Below are 19,408 nucleotides of genomic sequence, written 5' to 3' on the forward strand. Positions count from 1 at the left end.
CACAGTGCTTCATGGTAGACAAGAGCCCCTGGCACTGCAGGGTAAACAAGCGTCCTCATCACCACAGGGTAGACAAGAGCTCAAGGTGCTCCAGAGCCCTTTGTATTCTAGGTAGAAAAGAACCCTCAGCATCCTTGGGTAGACAAGAGTCCTCGTGCTGCCAGATAAAAAAAGATAAAGATAAACAAGAGCCAGCAGCACTGCAAAATAGACAAGATCCCTCTGCACTGAAGCATAAATAAGAGCCCGCTGTACTACAGAATAGACAAGAGCCCTTGACACTGCAGGGTAGGGAAAAGCCTTCTGCACTGTAGGGTAGAAAAATGTCCTTGGAACTACAGGGTACAAAGGATTCTTGGCAATGCAGAGTAGTCAGGAGACCTCGGCGCTGCAGGGTAGACAAGAGTCCTCAGGACTGCAGGTTCGACAAGAGCTTTCAGCATTCCATGGAAGACAAGAGCCCTCAGTACTGCAGGGCAGACCAGAGTAGGGTAGACAAGATCCAACAGCATTGCAGAGTTGACATGAGCCATTGGCACTGCAGGGTAAACGAGAGCCCACAGCACTGCAGGGTAGACAAAAGCCCACAGCACTGCAGAGTGGAAAAGAACCCTCCGCACTGCAGGGTAGATGTGAACGATTGGTACAGCAGGGTAGACAAGAGTCCTCTGCATTCTAATCAAGAGAAGAGCCCTCAGCACTGTAGGGTAGACAAGAGCCCTAAGCATTCTAGAGTAAACAAGATCCAGCAGCGCTTCTGGGAAAACAAGAGTCCTCAGCGCTGCAAGGGAGACAACAGTCCTCTGTGGTGCAGGTATAGAAGAGCCTTCGGCCATACAGGGTATGCAGGAGTCCTTGGCACTGCAAGGTTGGCAAGAGCCCTCAGCACTGAAGGGTAGACATGACCCTTGGTACTGCAGGATGGAAAGGAGCCTTCTGCACTGCAGGGTATAAAAGAGACATTGGCTTTGCAGGGTAGGCAGGAGCCCTCAGCATTGCTGGGTAGATAACAGCCCTTGCCACTGCAGGGTAGACAAGAGCCCACAGCACTGCCAGGTTGTCATCGGTGCTGCAGTGTAGACAGGAACCCTCAGCACTGCAGAGTAGACAAGAGACCCCATCTGTGGTAAATGGAAAGGAGTTCTCAGTACAGCAGGCAGACTGAAGCCTTCAAGACTGCAGGCTGGATAGGAGCCCTCAATGGGCTTGTAAAGAACATTAAGGAGGCCGAACAAGAGTGCCCAGAAGCCTGCACATAATCCCTCGGCTCTGTAGGCTCACCAATATAGGAGCTCTGAATGCAACAATCCTATGGAAATATTTCCCAAAAAAATCTTTTATGTACTGCAATGTAATATGTGTCTGTCTTGAAAGTCTATCCTCTGCTATATAGACCCAGACATCAGTGGAGACATAGTAAAAAGACTCTCCTCTTCTACCTAGTAGCGCATAGGAGTGTTTTAATATGCGTACAGCACTGTAGCACAGAAGACGAGGCTTCCTAGGGTATTTTTGTAATGCTTGTGCTATTCATAGAGAGCCATGATGCAAATGAGAGGAGTAGACTTGTAAAAATGAAATCTGCACTGCTGCCCCCCACCCCCCCCCCCCGGGCAATACAAAATATTAAACACTGCTTCCCTAAGTAAAATTCATAATACTTATTTTTGCAGTTTATATTATCAATGTGTCAAAGTCCATTGAATTGTTTTATTTCCGTCCTATATTGTTTCCACAAGATGTACATATAATTAGAATCTGCTTTCAATTTGCTTGTGTTACTTGTCTCCCTAGTTGACTCTGAAGTGACCAGCGGGCCCTTGGGAAAGACCACCTACAACAGACATCACCCCGATGGAGGTCTGCGCTGGAAGGGCAAGACCGACTGGCAACCGCACAATGAATACTGTTACCGATATATGACTAACCAGATCCCCTGGGGAGCTGCTGAGGTATGGGGCAATGTTTCGGTGCATGCCTAGTCTCTGTGGTGCCAGCCTTCTGCAGGGTACGTGCCTTAATGGGTTCCCACTCTAATAAACAGCTCAGTAGTTTACTTTATACTTATGGGACTGCACACAGGTCAACATTTTAGAAGAGGTAAGTGGGAGAGTCTGAAAAATCAGGAGAATGGATTCACGCCATTAGTTAGTAATAAGATGTAGAGGCAGTTTTCAGGCGGTGAAAGTTGTGGAAGTGTTTACAAATGCTGTGCGTGTAGCTGATGGAGCAGTGTGGAATCATAATCATGGTTCCCTCTTTAAAGGGAAGATAGAGGAAGAAGAAAGACAATTGGAGGATGAAGTGGGAAGTAGTTAAAGTGATAATAGTATTTCGTGATGTATCAAACATGGCATGTAGATTTGGAAACATGGTGACACCTTCCTCGAGTATACCAACGAATCCATTTTTCTCAGAAAGATCTGATGTCAATAGTGGACGTACAATTTAAAGATGCATCAAATACTGATGAAGTACAAAGGAAACCTCTTTATTTGAAGATGGATCACACACCTCAGCAAGCCAAGCTTCCTCCATCTGTGGCTCTCTCCCCAGCCCCCACTTCTTTCAAACCAATACATTCTCTTGGAGCTTTGGCAGGAAAGTCTCCACAGCACATGGAGCGAATGGGAAAGAGTGGGGTTCTTTACAATGACATAAGCAGGGGAGGAACAGGATACCTCATAGAACAAGTAGTAGAGTATGCAGAATACCTGTAAAGGTTAAAGGCTGGCCTTTGAGGTCCACAATCATCACCTACCAAAACCTCTACATAAGCAAGAAACACTGCTTCCCAAGTTTCCAAATCCATGAGGGGCCCCCAGGTACTGGCAGAAACACAGGGAAGTGATATAATGCTCGACATAATCATGCTTAATTTATATATGATAGCAACATTTACCACAGATTGTAATAGTAGTATATGCAGTTACTAGGTAAAAAAGATTTTTAGAATATAATAAAAATATGCTTTCAATATTTCATTTTTAGGTCGAGCCTATAGCGGCAGCGTGCATGCGCTGTTCGCTTTGCAAGGCATGCAGTAATCCAGTTAGGAGTGGAAGTTCCGCGGAAGCTCTGCGCATTCTCCGCCCATGTTTTTAATTGGCTCGTGTCATTGTCTTTCCTAAATGCTGCCATCTGATTGAGTATGAGGCTTGTTAGTCCCTCCTTATTTTGGCCATGTCATCATTTGTACCCTCCCATGGCTACTGGCCCCTTTACTTCGAGTGTTACACAGTACTTAAGACTGTGAGCACTACTTTGTACTGACTTCTCGCCCCCTTCTCCCCGCCCACACTCCCGTTGTCTGTGCTTCCCCACCCCATTGTCTGTGATGCAATATAATAGGTCTCGCGTAAATGCGAGTCCCATTGCATTGCAATTGCTCATTGTTTTGTCGGCAGTGCTGCAGTTTGCTCCTTATTGCTATTGCACAACTTTTTTTCCTTGCAACTTGCTTCTTTCAATTTTTATGTGTTTATTTTATTTTTCTAACAGGCACGGCATACTTTAATTTTAGCGGCCGCACACCTTCCGTTCTTTTCTTCTTTTTTCCAGCTTTGCAGCTTGCTCCTCTTTGCCATCCCGCCCCCTGGGCGCCCACTCAACTTTCAACATTAGCAGCAAATCGGGCACCATGCTGAATATTTCTACAGGCGCCCGCATGACTTGCTGACCTTGCCAATGCTTGTTCTTGATATATGTCCACAGCACACGTAGAATCTTCATGAGTCCAGGCTTTTTGTTTTTTTTAATTTTCTTATTGACTGTCGCTGTTCCTGCAGAGCACTGGCTTGAAAAGAGCTGCGTACATGGAAGCATACTCGGGGACGCCGTGTAAAATAGAGTCATTTGTCCACCAGGAAGTGCAAGAACCCTGCAGCCTGGCTAACATGTCACCATGCTGCCTACTCCCTATGCCAACATGAAACCAAGCGATGGGCCCACCTCACACAGATGGGTGATGGAGGGGAGCCATGAAATTGGTTCAGTTGTATGCATGGATATGTAGGAGTGAAAATTGCCAGGATCACGGTTTTGCATTCTTCTTTACAATGAGTATTTCTTTGTGTATATTTGTATTCGGTGTTTCGATCCTAGCCCTGTTCTTTTGTCTGCCATGCTGCATGTCTGAATATTGAAGGAATACATTTTTTTCTAGCTGACGCGTCAAGAATTTTCAGTTCTATTAAGGACACGAAGGCGAGGATTATGCTTCTCCTTCTTTACTGACATAATCACATCAGCCAATAAACTTTGAACAGCATAACCCTGAAGGACGGCGCCTCCATAGTATGCACCAATCACATAACATGCAAAGGTATAAATGTCTCTAACACCATACTGCTTCCTCTTTCTTTGAAAAAACCTTTAAACACAGTCCTTAAACTTGACCGGTGAACCGTGAACCTCGCCGTGTCCTTCATCGACCTGAACCAGAACGTTAACCACAGGAATATTTCCTCTTGACCCAATAAGGATTCCATCATGACGCCTCAAGCCGGTTTACTCTGCTCTCCTGAAAAGAGAATATAAGCCACAACTTACCACTCACTGACAGTATTTTCAACATGGTTACGGGTGGGGAGAAACCCCAACATCACTATTTAGAACCTTTCATAAAATCACAGTTATCAATATGCACCATTCAAATCACATAATGTATAATAAAGTTTCTAGGGTGGGGTAATCCTCGCCTCCGTGTCCTTAATAGAATTGAAAATTCTTGACACGTCAGCTAGAAATCTTTTTATTCTATGGCAGTCCACGGAGGCTTCTGATTATGCCAGTTCAAAGTTACTCCACCACCGTAGATGCCACATCAACAATTAGCTTATGATTAAACGCCTTCACAGTAGAATCAGAAGACCGATCCGCCGCAGCCATAATGTCTTCTAATCGAGAACCTGTAACAAAAGCTTTAGAAGCCTTAGCTCCTCTCACCGAATGGGCTCCAAAAGCCAAAGTGTCAACATCTTTCAGACCTAATGACCTAGTGACCCACCTGGCTAAGGTCGCTGCAGTGACTGGGCGGAAAGGTCTCTATAGGGAAATCAACAACTGTCCTGCAACGTCATTTCTAAATTCTCTAGTACAATCTTCATAACATTTTAAACATTGTACAACACACAATTTGCTATGATGAGGAAACGCAGGATAAGAAAGACATTTAGAATTTTTTTTTTGAGATAGTAAATGGTACTCCCGAAGGAGGGAAAACCCTACCTGCTAAATCCAGTGCTTGTACATCAGACACTCGTCTACAGGATATCGAACATAACAACAGAGTCAGTTTTGCAGATAACTGTTTACGTGACAGACCTATATTTGCCGGCCAATTCCTGAGAAAACATACAACTATATCAACATCCCACAATCGTAAATATCATGGTTTTGGAGGGTTCACCAACCTGATGCCTCTCACCACTTTACATACCAATGGATGTTCTCCCACCGGTTTTCCATCCACATGAGGATGCCCTGCTGAAATAGCGGATCGGAAATTATTAACTGTGCGATAGGCCAAATCTTTATTCGCCATTTCCGATGAAAAATTAACTATCAAATGGATTCCGGATCCCAGAGGATCCCCCTGATGTTCAGCGCACCAACCAATCCACTTACCTCAGGTTGACTCGTATTGCTTATGCGTAGCAGGAGCCCAAGATTGAGACAGGAAAAACATTGCGTCCTCCAAAACTCCCGGCACTTGCCAACGTCTCCTGAAAGTTTCCATGCCATGAGGGGCAACTGTTCCTGAACCACTAGCGGATGAGATTGACCCAGAGGCTCCATCAAAATCTCTGGGAACTATATCAGACATATAGGTGGAACACTCGACAAGGCCAGCGCTGTGGGAAACCATGCTTGTGCTCTCCAACACGGGGCTCTCAACATCACCTCCTCCTTCGGCCTGCGGATCTGCGCCAATACTCTGTGGATCATGACGAACGGAGGAAATGCATAAATTATACCCGTCGTCCGTGATTCAAGAAATGCATTTGAGCTGATCGCCAGAGGATCTGGCCACCAACTGTAAAACCAAGGCAGTTTTATATTCAGTCTGGACGCAAACAGATCTATAAAACAAGGCCCCCCCCTGTCATTCAATTGTTGGAATATTCAGGGGTGTCGTTTCCAGTCGCTGGAATCTCGCAGGAACCGTGAGTTCCAATCCGCCACCACATTGGTTTGGAAGTAAGTCGTGCCAGAAGTCCTTGGCTATTTCCACTAATAGACGGGATCTTGTGCCACCTAGATGATTGATGTATTTCACTGCCAATACGTTGTCCATCTGCAGTAGTATACAGCAACTCGCCTTCTGTGGTGAAAGTGTCCTGATTGGAATTGAGCCCGATAACAGTTCCCGACAATTTCAATGGAGTTTCAGTTCCTCCGTGAACCATTTGCCCCTGGCTCCACGGTGCCGCAACGGGCTCCCCAGCCCCATATGCTGGTATCCAATTCTATCACTACTTCTGGGACTGATGCAAAAATGGCCTTGCCATTCCATGTGTTCATGTTTTCTAACCATCAAGAACTTACTGTCTGGCTTCCACGTTTAACAAAATCTGTTCCGTGTAGCTCAGGCCCTTGCGTAAATGCATAATCTTGAGCCTCTGGAGTGCCCTGTAATGAAGGGGACCCGGGAAGATAGCTTGAATCAATGAGGCCAGAAGGCCTACTAACCTGGCTAACGTCCTCAAGGGTATAGTCTGAGAGGCAAGTGCTCTCCTCAACTACTTCTTGATCGCAATTCTTTTTTTCAATGGAAGTAATAACTGTGCCACTATCGAGTTCACTTGGAACTCCAAAAACTCCATTGATTGCACCGGAGTTAGTATAGATTTGTCTGAGTTGATGACGAATCTCAAATCCGGTAAGAGTTGAGTCGTCAATGCTAGGTGTCGAAGAACTGTACTCACACTCTGTGCCATTATAAGGATGTCCTCCAAATAAATGATGAATCTCACCCCTCTCTCTCTCCAGAATCGAACCACTGCTCTGAGGAGCATGGTGAAACACCAAGGGGCGGACAAAAGTCCAAATGGCATGGCAGAGATTTCGTACCATTTGGTTCTCCATTGGAACTGCAGGAACCTCCGATGTGGAGGGAAAATAGGTACCGCTAGATACGCGTCTTTTAAATCTAGACTCACCATCCAATCATTTTCTAAAAGCAGATCTCAAAGTAAATGTATGCCCTCCATCTTGAAGTGCAGATACACTACCCAAGAATTGAACTCCCTGAGATTTTACACCAACATGAAGGCCTGATCCTTCTTTGGAACTAGGAACACAGTGCTGATAAAACCGTGGCTGTGGGGTTTGGTGTCTTCTATTGGCCCTTTGTGCCCCAGAGATGCCACTTTGTTGTCTATGAAAGACCTCTCTACCTGGGAAAAATGTAGCAGGAGAGGCTTGTGTGTCTATAGTGGTGTTGCATAAAAATCTATCTGAAAGCCTTGTACTGTCTGAAGTACCCAGGGGTCATGCATCAAGCTCTCCCACTTGAAGAGAAACCAGGTAATCCGACCTCCCACCTTGACATGCCAACATTGAATCAGATTTACCTGAATAGGAGGTGTCTTTGTTGTTATCTGTCCTCGATAGCCACCCTTGTGGTATCAGCTTCTACCACCGCGGTTTCAGGTGGGATAGAAATTGGACCACTGGGCTCCCCCATGTCCTCTCCGATCAAATCCTCTGGAGGTCTGATTAAATCCACGGCCAGTCCCTCGATCCGTGAAGCGTTCGGCCCTGGTAAAAAGGCCAGTGTGGAAGCCGTTCTTGATGTTACTTCGGGCCTTGTCGAGAGCCGAGAATGTTGCCACATATTTCCCCAACTCCTTTACGAATTTGTCCCCATATAGTAACCCTTTTGCCAGGGTTCCAGCTTGGGTTGTGGCCATGTCCCCCTGCTGCGGGTCAATTCTCATTAGGAATGATCTTGTCCTCTTGGTTGACAATGCACAATTTGCATTGCCTAGAAGCAGAGAGCCCTCTGTGCACATTCCAAGATCTCTGTTGCATCTAGTGGGGTGTTGGAATCTTTATCCTGTATGGCCGAATCAAGGATTTTTGTGAGTGCGCCAGATACATCTAGTAGCTTATCCTGGCACTCTCTCCATGCCCTGTCCAACCCTTTCTTCGGGTCCTTAGCAAATTTCTTCATAAACATGGCCATATTAGGGTCCAACTCTGGCGTGTCAGCCGCCTTGCCCAGTAAGGCAGGTCTAGGGCATTCCGACCTCAGCGTAGCATGCACCTTGCGCTCAAATCCCTGATGGAGTTTCTCCTGCATGTGGGGTGCCATCTCCACACAAGGCACTCATTCAGTAGATCTTGGGAGTACGATATTTCTGGAGTCAAAAAGCAGGTTTTTATTAGTGGAGACACTACACACATTATGCGGTTTGCGCTTTCTTTTGGTCACCTTTTTGGGCTCTTCTGTGTCCTGCTCAGAGTCAGAGGTGTCAGGAGCGGCAGGAGAAGACTCCTCCGCCTCCCCTGTGGTTATAAGAGAGGAATTCCCAGAAGGGGGAGATTCACCATAACCATGGTCTGTTATGACACTGGACGCCACCTGAGAAAGGATGTCCACGGTGGAATGAAATGAAGGTTCACCCAGGAATGTCCTAAATTTGCGTTTACCATAAATTTTCAGGGGCTTTGTAAATGGCTGCAAAGCCTTGATCAGCGCTTTATTCACCGAGCCCTGGACGTGGGTATCCAGGGCTTCCAACAATTGCTCCTCCATCTGGTGCTCATGGGGCACCTCTTCATACTCTGCGTAATCATCATAGTCTGCACACTGGTCGACCTCCTCGGCGTAGTATGCCATTGTGCTATAGGAAGTGTGGAGGAGTTTCAAGGGGGGTAGAACCCAGGGGTGCACCAAACCTTAAATCCCTCACTAATCAGAGAATCGAATGAATTTGGCTCCAAGCCTGTCTTGCTATAAGTTTTTTAGCCAAGGTGTATGAGATGAGCTCCAAAACTAGCTAACTATTCCTTTTATTATAATTATTATTAGCGGAGGGAGCCACCCCTTCCTTTACCCGTAGGAAAGAGCCCTGCGATGTTTATTCGCCTCGTCGGGCGTTAAATCAGGACCGGGGATTGAGCTGCCCTCCTCGCGTATGCGCGTCCAGCCGCTCGGTGAAGAAAACTCAAACGGCCGATCGTGCATGCGCGAGAAGTGTGGCAAGCGAAAGTAGATTGCTCCCCGAGCGTGTAGAGCGGATCTGTCCCACTCCCGCTCCACTCAATCCACCGGCAACAATATTACTGCTACACGCTAATAAGACCGCGCGGGTCAATCGCGAAAATTATACAACTATGGAAATCCAATCAACATATCACAAACCATAGATCACGCTAAATACCAATTAAGGTACAGCACTTAACTCGCTGCTGCAGCAGCAAAGAAAGAGGAAGCAGTATGGTGTTAGAGACATTTATACCTATACATGTTATGTGATTGGTGCATACTGTGGAGGGGCCGTCCTTCAGGGTGATGCTGTTCAAAGTTTATTGGCTGATGTGATTATGTCAGTAAAGAAGGAGAAGCAGAATCCGACACATTGTCTCTGCAACAGCACACCACGCACCTTACGCCTCGCCCCGTTACTACTACCCATCCTACATACATGAGTGCCCTCCCAGAAGGCACGTTTGTGCCAGCTCGTTGACGCTGCTGCATATGACCGGCTGTCGTGGTTGTACTGGCAAAGCCGCAAGTGTGTAGTGTCATTTCACCGCTTGCAGTGTCGCTTTTATATGTTGTTTATTGTGTTTGTAAAGTTGCTTTGTGATTTACCTTTTGTATGTAGATTGTGATAAATATATAATAAACTATCAGGTAGTTTCGGCACAACGGTTGGGCCAAATGATTAGGACGTACATTACAAAAACCGGCATCATGGAATAATATTTCCTTGCAAGACCGGCAAAAGTAGCAAGCAGGCTCGGCGTAGGTCTGTATTTATTTATTTTTATTTATTTAATGCGATTTTATATTAGCGCGAACATTACCTGCAGGACTCAGAGCGCTTTACAAAACAACCAGTTGCATTACATAAGGACTTTGGATTACATGAGTTACATAAGAGAAATAATCAGGAAAAAAATTGGAAATGTACAAGTGGAGCGAAAGGAGAGAAAAATTGCAAATGTACAAGTTGTAAAGTCACTCAAAGAAGAGATACAAACAGATAAACTCTAAAATCACGTAGGTATGGTAGTATTGTAGGGCGATCTGGAGGTGCCCAGCGGGCTGATCTCACAGGTGAGTGTGTGGGCCATTTTTGGACTGTTTGTGGCCCTGTTTTAGGTTCTTTTACACCACTCTTAGGGGCATATCAACAAGGGCTTTATCTCTGCTTTTTTGGCTTTAAAAGCCAAAAAAGCAGAGATAAAACTAGCACCCTATCAACAACAGGGTGCTAACATGCAAATTTGCATGTTAGCACCCTTTTACTCTACGCTTCCCCTTGCATCTCTAATGAGATGCAAAGGGGGCGTTCCAGAGTAAAATAATAGGAGAAATGTCGCTAAGCGACATTTCTCCTATTATCAAGAATGTCGCTAACCCTGTTAGAGACAAAAAAAGCAGCGCTAACCGTGGTTAACGCTGCTTTTTTACGTCTACTATTTTTCTGACTTAGCCATGATATCCTATGGAAGGAGGATATCATGGCTAAGTTTGCCTGTCCCTATCAACAAGGTAACGTGAGATTATCGCTGGGTTTCCAGCGATAATCTCACATTAGCCTGTTAGCATGAGGATTTTTATCGCTATTGAGATAGGCGTTGCTAATAGCACGCTATCTCAGAGATAAAAATTCACGCTAGCCGGCGATAATTATCCTAGCGCTAAATGCGCTTAGAGATAATTATCGCCAGTTGTTGTTGATATGCCCCTTACTGTTAGTTTTCTCGACGTCAGCACAGACATTACCTTCATCAAGCACAGATGTAGGCTATGGAATGGCTGCAAGCAAACAGCTTCTTAGAGCGTTCCCTTGGCATAGACAGCGCTGGTTAAAGGAGGCGGGGTACAGGGTAAAAAGAAGGGGCTGGCACGGTTTACGTTTTCCTCCCTGTACGCTTGTGATATGTTTACAATTTTCATTTAAGGAAGGTTGAAAGTAAAATGCTCAGTAGGCAGAACGTGTACAAGCTGCAGGAGTGCGGTGTTTTCTGTTTTATTGTATGTCCTTGTTTTTTTTTTATCAGTGGCAAGTGTTGTATTGTGAGTCATTGGATATGCGGATGGAGAGGGGCTGTGGCCTTGAAGCGGCATGCCTGTAGTTTTGAACACAAAATGTGGAGCGCGAGGAGAATTCCTGGGTCCGAGAGCTCTCATTGGCCAGTGGACTTGAGAAGCTTGCCTTAGCATGAGACCGAGGGGGTAGCAGTATCCATAGCTGACACAGGACCCTGACCATTGCAGAGCCCTGGGCATGCCTTAGCATGAGAGCGAGGGGGTAGCATTATCTATCGCTGACACAGTGACCCTGACCCCTGCAGAGCCCCGGGCATGCCTTAGCATGAGACCGAGGGGGTAGCAGTATCCATAGCTGACACGGAACCCTGACCCCTGCAGAGCCCCGGACGTGCCTTAGCATGAGATCAAGGGGGTAGCATTATCTATCGCTAACACAGTGACCCTGACCCCTGCAGAGCTCCGGGTGTGCCTTAGCATGAGACCGAGGGGGTAGTAGTATCCATAGCTGACACAGCGACTCTGAGCCCTGCAGACCCCCAGGCGTGTCTTAGCATGAGACCGAGGGAGTAGCAGTATCCATAGCTGACACGGGACCCTGCCCGTGCAGAGCACCGGGCATGCCTTAGCATGAGACCGAGGGAGTAGCAGCATCCACAGCTGACACGGGACTCTGACCCCTGCAGAGCCCCGGGCGTGCCTTAGCATGAGACCGAGGGGGTAGCAGTATCCATAGGTGACACGGGACCCTGACCCCTGCAGAGCCCAGGGCGTGACTTAGCATGAGACCGAGGGGGTAGCAGCATCCATAGGTGACACGACGACCCTGACCCCTGCAGAGCCCCGGACATGCCTTAGTGTGAGACCGAGTTGGTAGCAGTATCCATAGGTGACACAGTGACCCTGACCCCTGCAGAGCCCAGGGCGTGCCTTAGCATGAGACCGAGGGCGTAGCAGCATCCATAAGTGACGTGGGGACCCTGACCCCTGCAGAGCCCGGGGCGTGCCTTAGCATGAGACTGAGTTATTAGCACTTTCCATAGGTGACACGGCAACCCTGACCCCTGCAGAGCCCTGGGCGTGCCTTAGCATGAGACTGAGGGAGTAGCAGCATACACAGCGGACACGCCGACCCTGACCCCTGCAGAGCCCCAGGCGTGCCTTAGCATGAGACCAAGGGAGTAGCAGTATCCATACCTGACACGTGACCCTGCCCCCTGCAGAGCCCCGGGCATGCCTTAGCATGAGACCAAGGGGGTAGCAGTATCCATAGCTGACACGGGACCCTGACCGCTGCAGATCCCCGGTCGTGCCTTAGCATGAGACCGAGGGAGTAGCAGCATCCACAGCTGACACGGGATCCTGACCCCTGCAGAGCCCCAGGCGTGCCTTAGCATGAGATCGAGGGGCTAGCAGTATCCACAGCTGAGACGCCGACTCTGACCCCTGCAGAGGCCAGACATGCCTTAGCATGAGACCGAGGGGGTAGTAGCATACACAGCTAACACGCTGACCCTGACCCCTGCAGAGCCCCGGGCGTGCCTTAGCATGAGACCGAGGGGGTAGCAGTATCCATTGGTGACACGGCTACCCTGACCCCTGCAGAGCCCCGGACAAGCCTTAGCATGAGACCTAGGGCGTAGCAGCATCCATAAGTGACATGGGGACCCTGACCCCTGCAGAGCCCTGGACATGCCTTAGCATGAGACCGAGGGGGTAGCAGTATCCATAGGTGACGCAGGACCATGGCCCCTGCAGAGCCCCGGGCATGCCTTAGCATGAGACCGAGGGGGTAGCAGTATCCACAGCTGACACGCCGACCCTGACCTCTGCAGAGCCCCGGTTGTGCCTTAGCATGAGACCCAGGGAGTAGCAGTATCCATACCTGACACGGGACCCTTCCCCCTGCAGAGCCCCGGGTGTGAGAAGTTGGCCTGGCATATGCTGGTCACTAGTTATAGTGGCCACCTTGCACCAGTCCAATTCGACTCTTATTGATGATAGGTAAAGACAACCTTTTAAGAAAGCTATCCTAGTGGTAGCTGTGGAGAGCAGCCTTCAGGCTAAGTCTTGAAGGAGTGTTAAGCTTATTGTTTTCCATAGATAACCTCTTGAATGACCAAATGAAAGAGTAGTCCACACAGGTATATATATAAAATATATGTATTTATTCTAAACAGAATCCCACAAGTCTCTTTATGAGGCTAGAGGCAAAAGTACATTTCAAACAAGCATTGATAGATACAATAGTTAGCAATGGAATCAATGGGCCCCAGGGGGGGACCAAACCATATATTAAAAAAAGTGGTATAAGAACCACGACAATTCTACAGACAATGCCTAGGGCATTTAGGATCGCTTGCCCCTTTAGAATCCACCCACAGTTATGAGGGAGGGGACCCACGGGAGACGCGTGCAGTGCAAAGAGCTGCTATCGGGATCCCAATGTTAGTCTATGGAGAATTTTGCGGTTTGCTTTTTAAAGATTAAAGGCACTTCTAGTAGGAGTACACTGTTAAGACTTTAGACTTAGGCCTTTGGAGAGCCCACCACCACGGGAGTACCGAAGTACCACTGTTACCTGCCCCAGGGAAGCCGGGTGCATAGGTCGAATCTGGCGTCGGGTCGCCGGCTGATTTTCAATGGAAAATAAGGCAAATCTGCTGCCAGCCACAAGCGTCGATGATGTCGTGAAGATCTAAGATGTATAAGTTGAAGAGAAGAACCTGAAAGCAGAGGGGACAGAGTCTGGGTCACGGCACAGTGACCAGGGAGCTCGCAGGAAGGAGCTCTGCAGTGTCGGGCGCTTCAGGTGGAGAAGAGGGCAGCTTGGCTCTGCAGTCACGGGCTCCGGGAGGCTTCAAGGAAGGCCAGCTTCAGGAGGGTGACTGTCCCACGTCGGATGAGGGTCGCAGCAGTGTTAGTGTCTGGATTGGATCCACTAAGCCTTGGCCACCGCAACCCACGCAAGATGAACAAAGCAGCTGCTGGTGCAGACCCACGAGGTCTGAGGGTGCTCTCCTTTGGAGAGAGCGTAGAGCAGGCCTGGAGCAACCAGGGGAACTCTTAGTCATTGAGATTGTCCTCGGCCAGGGCCCACAAGTCGAGAGACAAGGGACTGCGGAAGGCAGCAAAATGGAGTGCGTAAAAGGGAGCCCACGGGCCACCGGAAGGTGCTAGGGCGCTGATCTTTGGCACGGATGCTGCTTGGTGGTTGGCTCAATAATGGGCCAAAGCACAACTTCCCCACTGGTCAGGGTCGTGTGCTATACAAGAGGTGGCCGGTGCCCTGGGGTATGCGGGAATCTGGGCACCCACGCGGTCCACGGTGCTCAGCCTTGCTGTGCACACTCACTGGCCTCTGGGATGCTCAGGAAACCCACCTCAAGGTTGCTGGAAGTCGTCGAAGGTCAGCAGCTCGTCGAAGGTCAGTTCTTTGAAGTCCTGGATTAATCTGAGGCTCTGGGGCCACGTTATTCACCTTTATCCCCAAGATTAGGGGAGTGTCCAGAGTAGTGTCCACCAATGAGTGGTGAGGCGGGAAAGGGTGGCTACACCCTCTCCCCTTTGTGTGTTTCCCACCTGGGCGAGGGGCAGGATGCCCCTGAACCGGTTCCAAGCAGTGTATGCAGAATTAGGTCTCTGCAGCTGCCTACGTGCATCTCTGAAAGGACATTTGGTGCACCCACCTGTTCCAATCCACATTATCCTGTCTGGGGAGATGTTAGCACCTCCCTGGCACAGGAGCCCTATTGTCCAGCTGGCGAGGCTGGGGTTTTCTCCAGCAACAGCCAGCCAGGTTTGACACCAAACACGATATGGTTCTTTGTAGCCATTCTCGAGTTATCGCGGTGTCGCGATAGACTTATAATGCGGTTAAGAGTATATGGTATGGCTACACTACAAACAACCCAGTAAGATTTTACGAAGGTTGCAGAGAGGCCCTACTCATGTAGGGGTCCCCCCTCACACATACCTCAGCACCCTGCCCTGTAGGATTAGCAAGGCCTGCTATAGGGGTGACCTATGAGAGTACATGTGTTGTAATGGGGTGGGGTGGGATATAGGGTACCTATATCCCTGTAAGGGGTGCTAGCACCACCTTAACCAGACTACAATAGTGGTCTGGTGGTGTCAGTTTGCATGGCTGTCCCAGGGTGGCACAATAAGTGCTGCAGCCCTGGTAGGCCTACTGGGGGACCCATGTCCTGGGTACCTAGGGTTCCATCTACAAGGGACTGGTAGGGCATGCCCAGCATCCAATTAGGTTTGTACCTAGAGTACTCACATCAGTTTTAGGGCGAAAGCAGATAGGGTGGGGTCCTGGATAGCAGGATCCCAGCCAGACTAGTCAAAAACCACTCAAATACCAGGCAAAAAGTTGGGGGCAACCATTAGTCAGATTCCACTCTCCTACATAACCCCCTCCAAACGAAAGGAGATAAGGCTAACCTTGTCCAGATAAGCCTTTATTTCCTGAGTGGCCATATAAGGAAGAACCTGCACTAGCATGGTTGCTCCCTGTCTCATGGTCCACTTGGGAAATCCTACCCCAAGGGGTTCTAGAGTTTCTCCAAAGTCTAGGGTAATTACCTGTATTGGTTTTTGGGTCAGAGGTGGGCTGGTGGGGTGTCTGAGTCTGGAAGTGAGGCCCTATTTGGGTTGGTCTCAACCTCCTCAGGCCACTGGTCACCATGAAAGCCTTTCTGCCCATGACTGTGTCATATCTGGCCCTAAGGGTCAACCTCTGGCTGCCTACAGCTGGGGGTTGGGTCCCTTTGGTTGGAATAGTGGAGGGCACTGGAAGGTTTGGGGCAACTATGCCCCAGGTTTCCCTGTACCCCATTTGATGGGTGCCTATACCTTGGGTAAGGGGGATCCCTCAGTTTGTAGAGGAATATTCACCTGGCTAGAGCTGCTCTGCTGGGTGTCCCTAATCTGCTGATGAGGGGGTTCCTCTGGGCAGGGGCCCATTAAGGGTCCACTAACCTCCCTGACCTCTGCCGCCCTGGGCTGACTGAGGCAGGGTAGAGAGGGGCAGGATACCTGCTCCAGAATGGGTACCACCTTGGAAGGCTCCCCTGCCATCAGAGAGGTGGCCAGGCCAGGCCTGTCCACTTCTGGGGCAGTTACTTCACAAGGGGCAGGATAAGTTCCCTGAGAAACTTGACCCTTACCTTTAGTCTGGTGGGGTGAGGACTGTTCCGCTTCCCCTATGCTCTCTGTTTGGGTAGAGTGATCCATAGTTTCAGGCTTCACTCTTTCTACTTTCTTCTGGGGTGGAGGTGAGGCCTTTAAGGGCTCATCCGCTCTCTCAGGAATGCCTACCATTTTCAAGTGGGCCTTGTGATCCACCTCAGCCCAGGCTGAGATTTCCAGATCATTCCCCAGTAGACAATCTACAGGCAAGTTTGGGGACACTGCCACTCTCTTTGGGCCAGTGACCCCTCCCCAGCTGAGATTTACCACTGCCATGGGATGGTCTGTCCTTATTCCATCTATATTGGTCACCTGGTAGCTAAACCCAGGTAAAAGCTGTTCTAGGGGCACTAGCCTCTTGGTCACCATGGTGACACTGGCCCCTGTGTCCTTGTAGGCCACAGCCTTCTGACCATTGATCATGGGCTCTTGTCTGTACCTGCCCAGGATACTGGGGCTCGTGGTAAAGTTGGCAAACCCCATGCCACCATCACAGACTAGAGTTGCTTGTGCAGGGGACCTGGTTAGGCCAGAGTCCACCTGCGTTCCCCAAGAAAGCCCAACTAAATTTTTGGGTGCACTCCCACCACCTGGGGGATTACTACTAGTAGTAACAGGAGGTGTTGGAGCTGCAATGGGAGGAACATTTTCTTTATTGCCATTCTTTGGACAGCTGGAGTCAGTTTTCCAGTGGCCAGGTTGCTTAAACACATGGCAATATGGTTTCTTGTTAGAAGAGGAAGTATTTTGGGACCCACCCCCAGCACTGGGTTTTTGGGGCCCTTCAGGGGACTTTTCTGTTTTATTATCCCCACCTTTCTCTTTGGGCTTGGTAGAATCTTTCTTCTGGTCACTACCTTGGTTCTTGGGCCTGATCCTGGTTCTGACCCATTTGTCTGCCTTCTTTCCCAATTCTTGGGGAGAGGTCAGACCAGAGGCCACCAGGTGCTGGTGTAAGAGTTGGTTATGACAATTATTAAGAATCTGCTCCCTCATTATGAGATTGTACAATCCTTTGTAATCATTAACTTTACTGCCATTTAACCAACCTTCCAATGCCTTGGTAGCACAATCAACAAAGTCTACCCAATCTTGATCCTGTGCTTTTTGGGTGTCTCTGAACTTAAGTCTGTATTGATCAGTGGTTAAGCCAAACCCATCTATTAAAGCATCTCTCAAGATATAGTAATCATCTGCATCCTCTTCTCTTACAGAGAGGAGCTTGTCTCTTCCTTTGTCTGCAAAGGAGAGCCACAGGTATGCTGACCACTGCTCTACTGGGACCCTTTGTACTTTACAGGCCCTCTCAAGAGCAGAGATCCATTTGTGGATATCATCCCCTGTCTTATAGGGGGGCACAATCTTGTGGAGGTTCCTATTGTCAGGGACTTTCTCTCTAACTCTAGGGGTTTCATCACTGCCACCAGGGGTCTCTAGACCCCACTTTCTTGAAGCTTTCTGAAGCTCCAGGGACTCCCTGTCTAATGCTAACCGTTCTCTCTTGAGCTGTAGCCTTGCCCGCTCAAACTGGATCAGTCTGCATTTCCTCTCTTGGGAGGATTCTCTCCTCTGAGGAGAGGCAGAGGTCCTTTTGGATCTCCTAGAATGGTTGGACCCCTCTGAGGGGGATCTGTTCCTTCTATTTGGATCCACCACTCTCCCTTTAGGGATGGAGAGAGTGCCTCCTGGGCCATCACCTCCATGTTGTGAGTGGTCTGGTTCCTCCAGGCCAGGATCTTCATCCTCTTTCTGGTCCTCATCAGAGTCCACTCTGGGAGTGTCCTCTTCAGAGGGATGCCCACCCAACCTATCTACCCCATCAGACCCTAAAGTCTGCTTAAAGTCTGCTATGAGCAGGATCTTCCTGAGGCGTTGAGTATTGGCACCTTTGTTTGTCTTCAGTTTCCTAAAGGTGCACATCTCCCTAAGATCAGCAAAGGAGAGATGATCATATTTGTCGACTGGAACCCTTTGGGGTCCTTCCAGAGCCTTATGGGCACCTGAACCTAAAGACATTTCTAGTGTAGTGATAGTGGTGTATCTACCCACACATAGGGGCCGATTCTGATCCTGGATTTTTATTCTCCATACAAATCGGATCCGTATTTTTTTCCATACAAATCGTACAAGTCCCTTCCAACCCATGTAGTACGATTCGTACGGGAAAAATACATACAGATCGGCCCGATCCTTACAAATCGCACGACACAGACTTGTAAAAAAGACCATACAATTTGTAAAAAGGCTGTACAACCCGTCAAGTACGATTCGTACCAGGTTGTCAGCATGCGATTTGTATGGACAATGGCCTGTATACGGGGCACGACTCGTACCGGGCTACGAAGCGAACCCCTATACGCCTCGTACCCTGGTATGACTCGTTCTGGGGGTACGACTCGTACCGGGGTATGGGTCGTATAGTTGTATGAGGCGTACAGGGGTCCCCCCACATGCAAGGCGTGTGTAGGGAGCGTACCCCAACATCGCACATGTACGCACCGTACATACGCGATTTTGGGGTCCGCACCGTACATACGCACTTTTGGGGTACAGTGCGTATACAAGCGGTTTTGGGGTACGGTGCTTGTACGGTGCGTACACGACCAGTACCCCTTCAGCGCGTATATACGCACCGTACCCCACTGTCCGTGTCATCGGTACGCACCGTACATACGCACCGTACCCCTGTATTCATGGGGTGTACGACGCGTACATGGGGGGTCCGTCTCGTACTGTTTTCGGGGCATACAATGTTTTCCCAGCACTTTTTGGCTCCTGTAAAAAAAGAGCGGTACGGAGTGCCGTTTGTACGAATCGTACTTGACGGGTTGTAAACTGCTGCCGGGAATACATGTGAACGTCGCGTACAGGGCAATCCGAATCGGAATCGCTTGTATATGCGAGTTGTATGGTCTTTTTTACAATTTGTATGGAGTGCGTCTATTTGTACGGATCGTACTTCCTAGGTTGTAGGGG

The 19,408-nt window shown here is 48.8% G+C and overlaps 1 protein-coding gene across 1 annotated transcript in view; it reads left to right on the forward strand.

Moving 5' to 3' along the window:
• Positions 1–19,408, forward strand: part of LOC146839320 (lectin-like) — a 96,922-nt gene that overhangs the window by 24,527 nt on the left and 52,987 nt on the right. Inside the window, exon 2 of the mRNA XM_085650771.1 lies at positions 1,795–1,952. Coding sequence (XP_085506897.1) covers positions 1,795–1,952 — 158 coding nt within the window. The remainder of the gene's footprint in view (positions 1–1,794; positions 1,953–19,408) is intronic.

This window comes from Triturus cristatus, chromosome 4_1, assembly GCF_964204655.1.
Source record: "Triturus cristatus chromosome 4_1, aTriCri1.1, whole genome shotgun sequence".
NCBI classification, from domain to species: domain Eukaryota; kingdom Metazoa; phylum Chordata; class Amphibia; order Caudata; family Salamandridae; genus Triturus; species Triturus cristatus.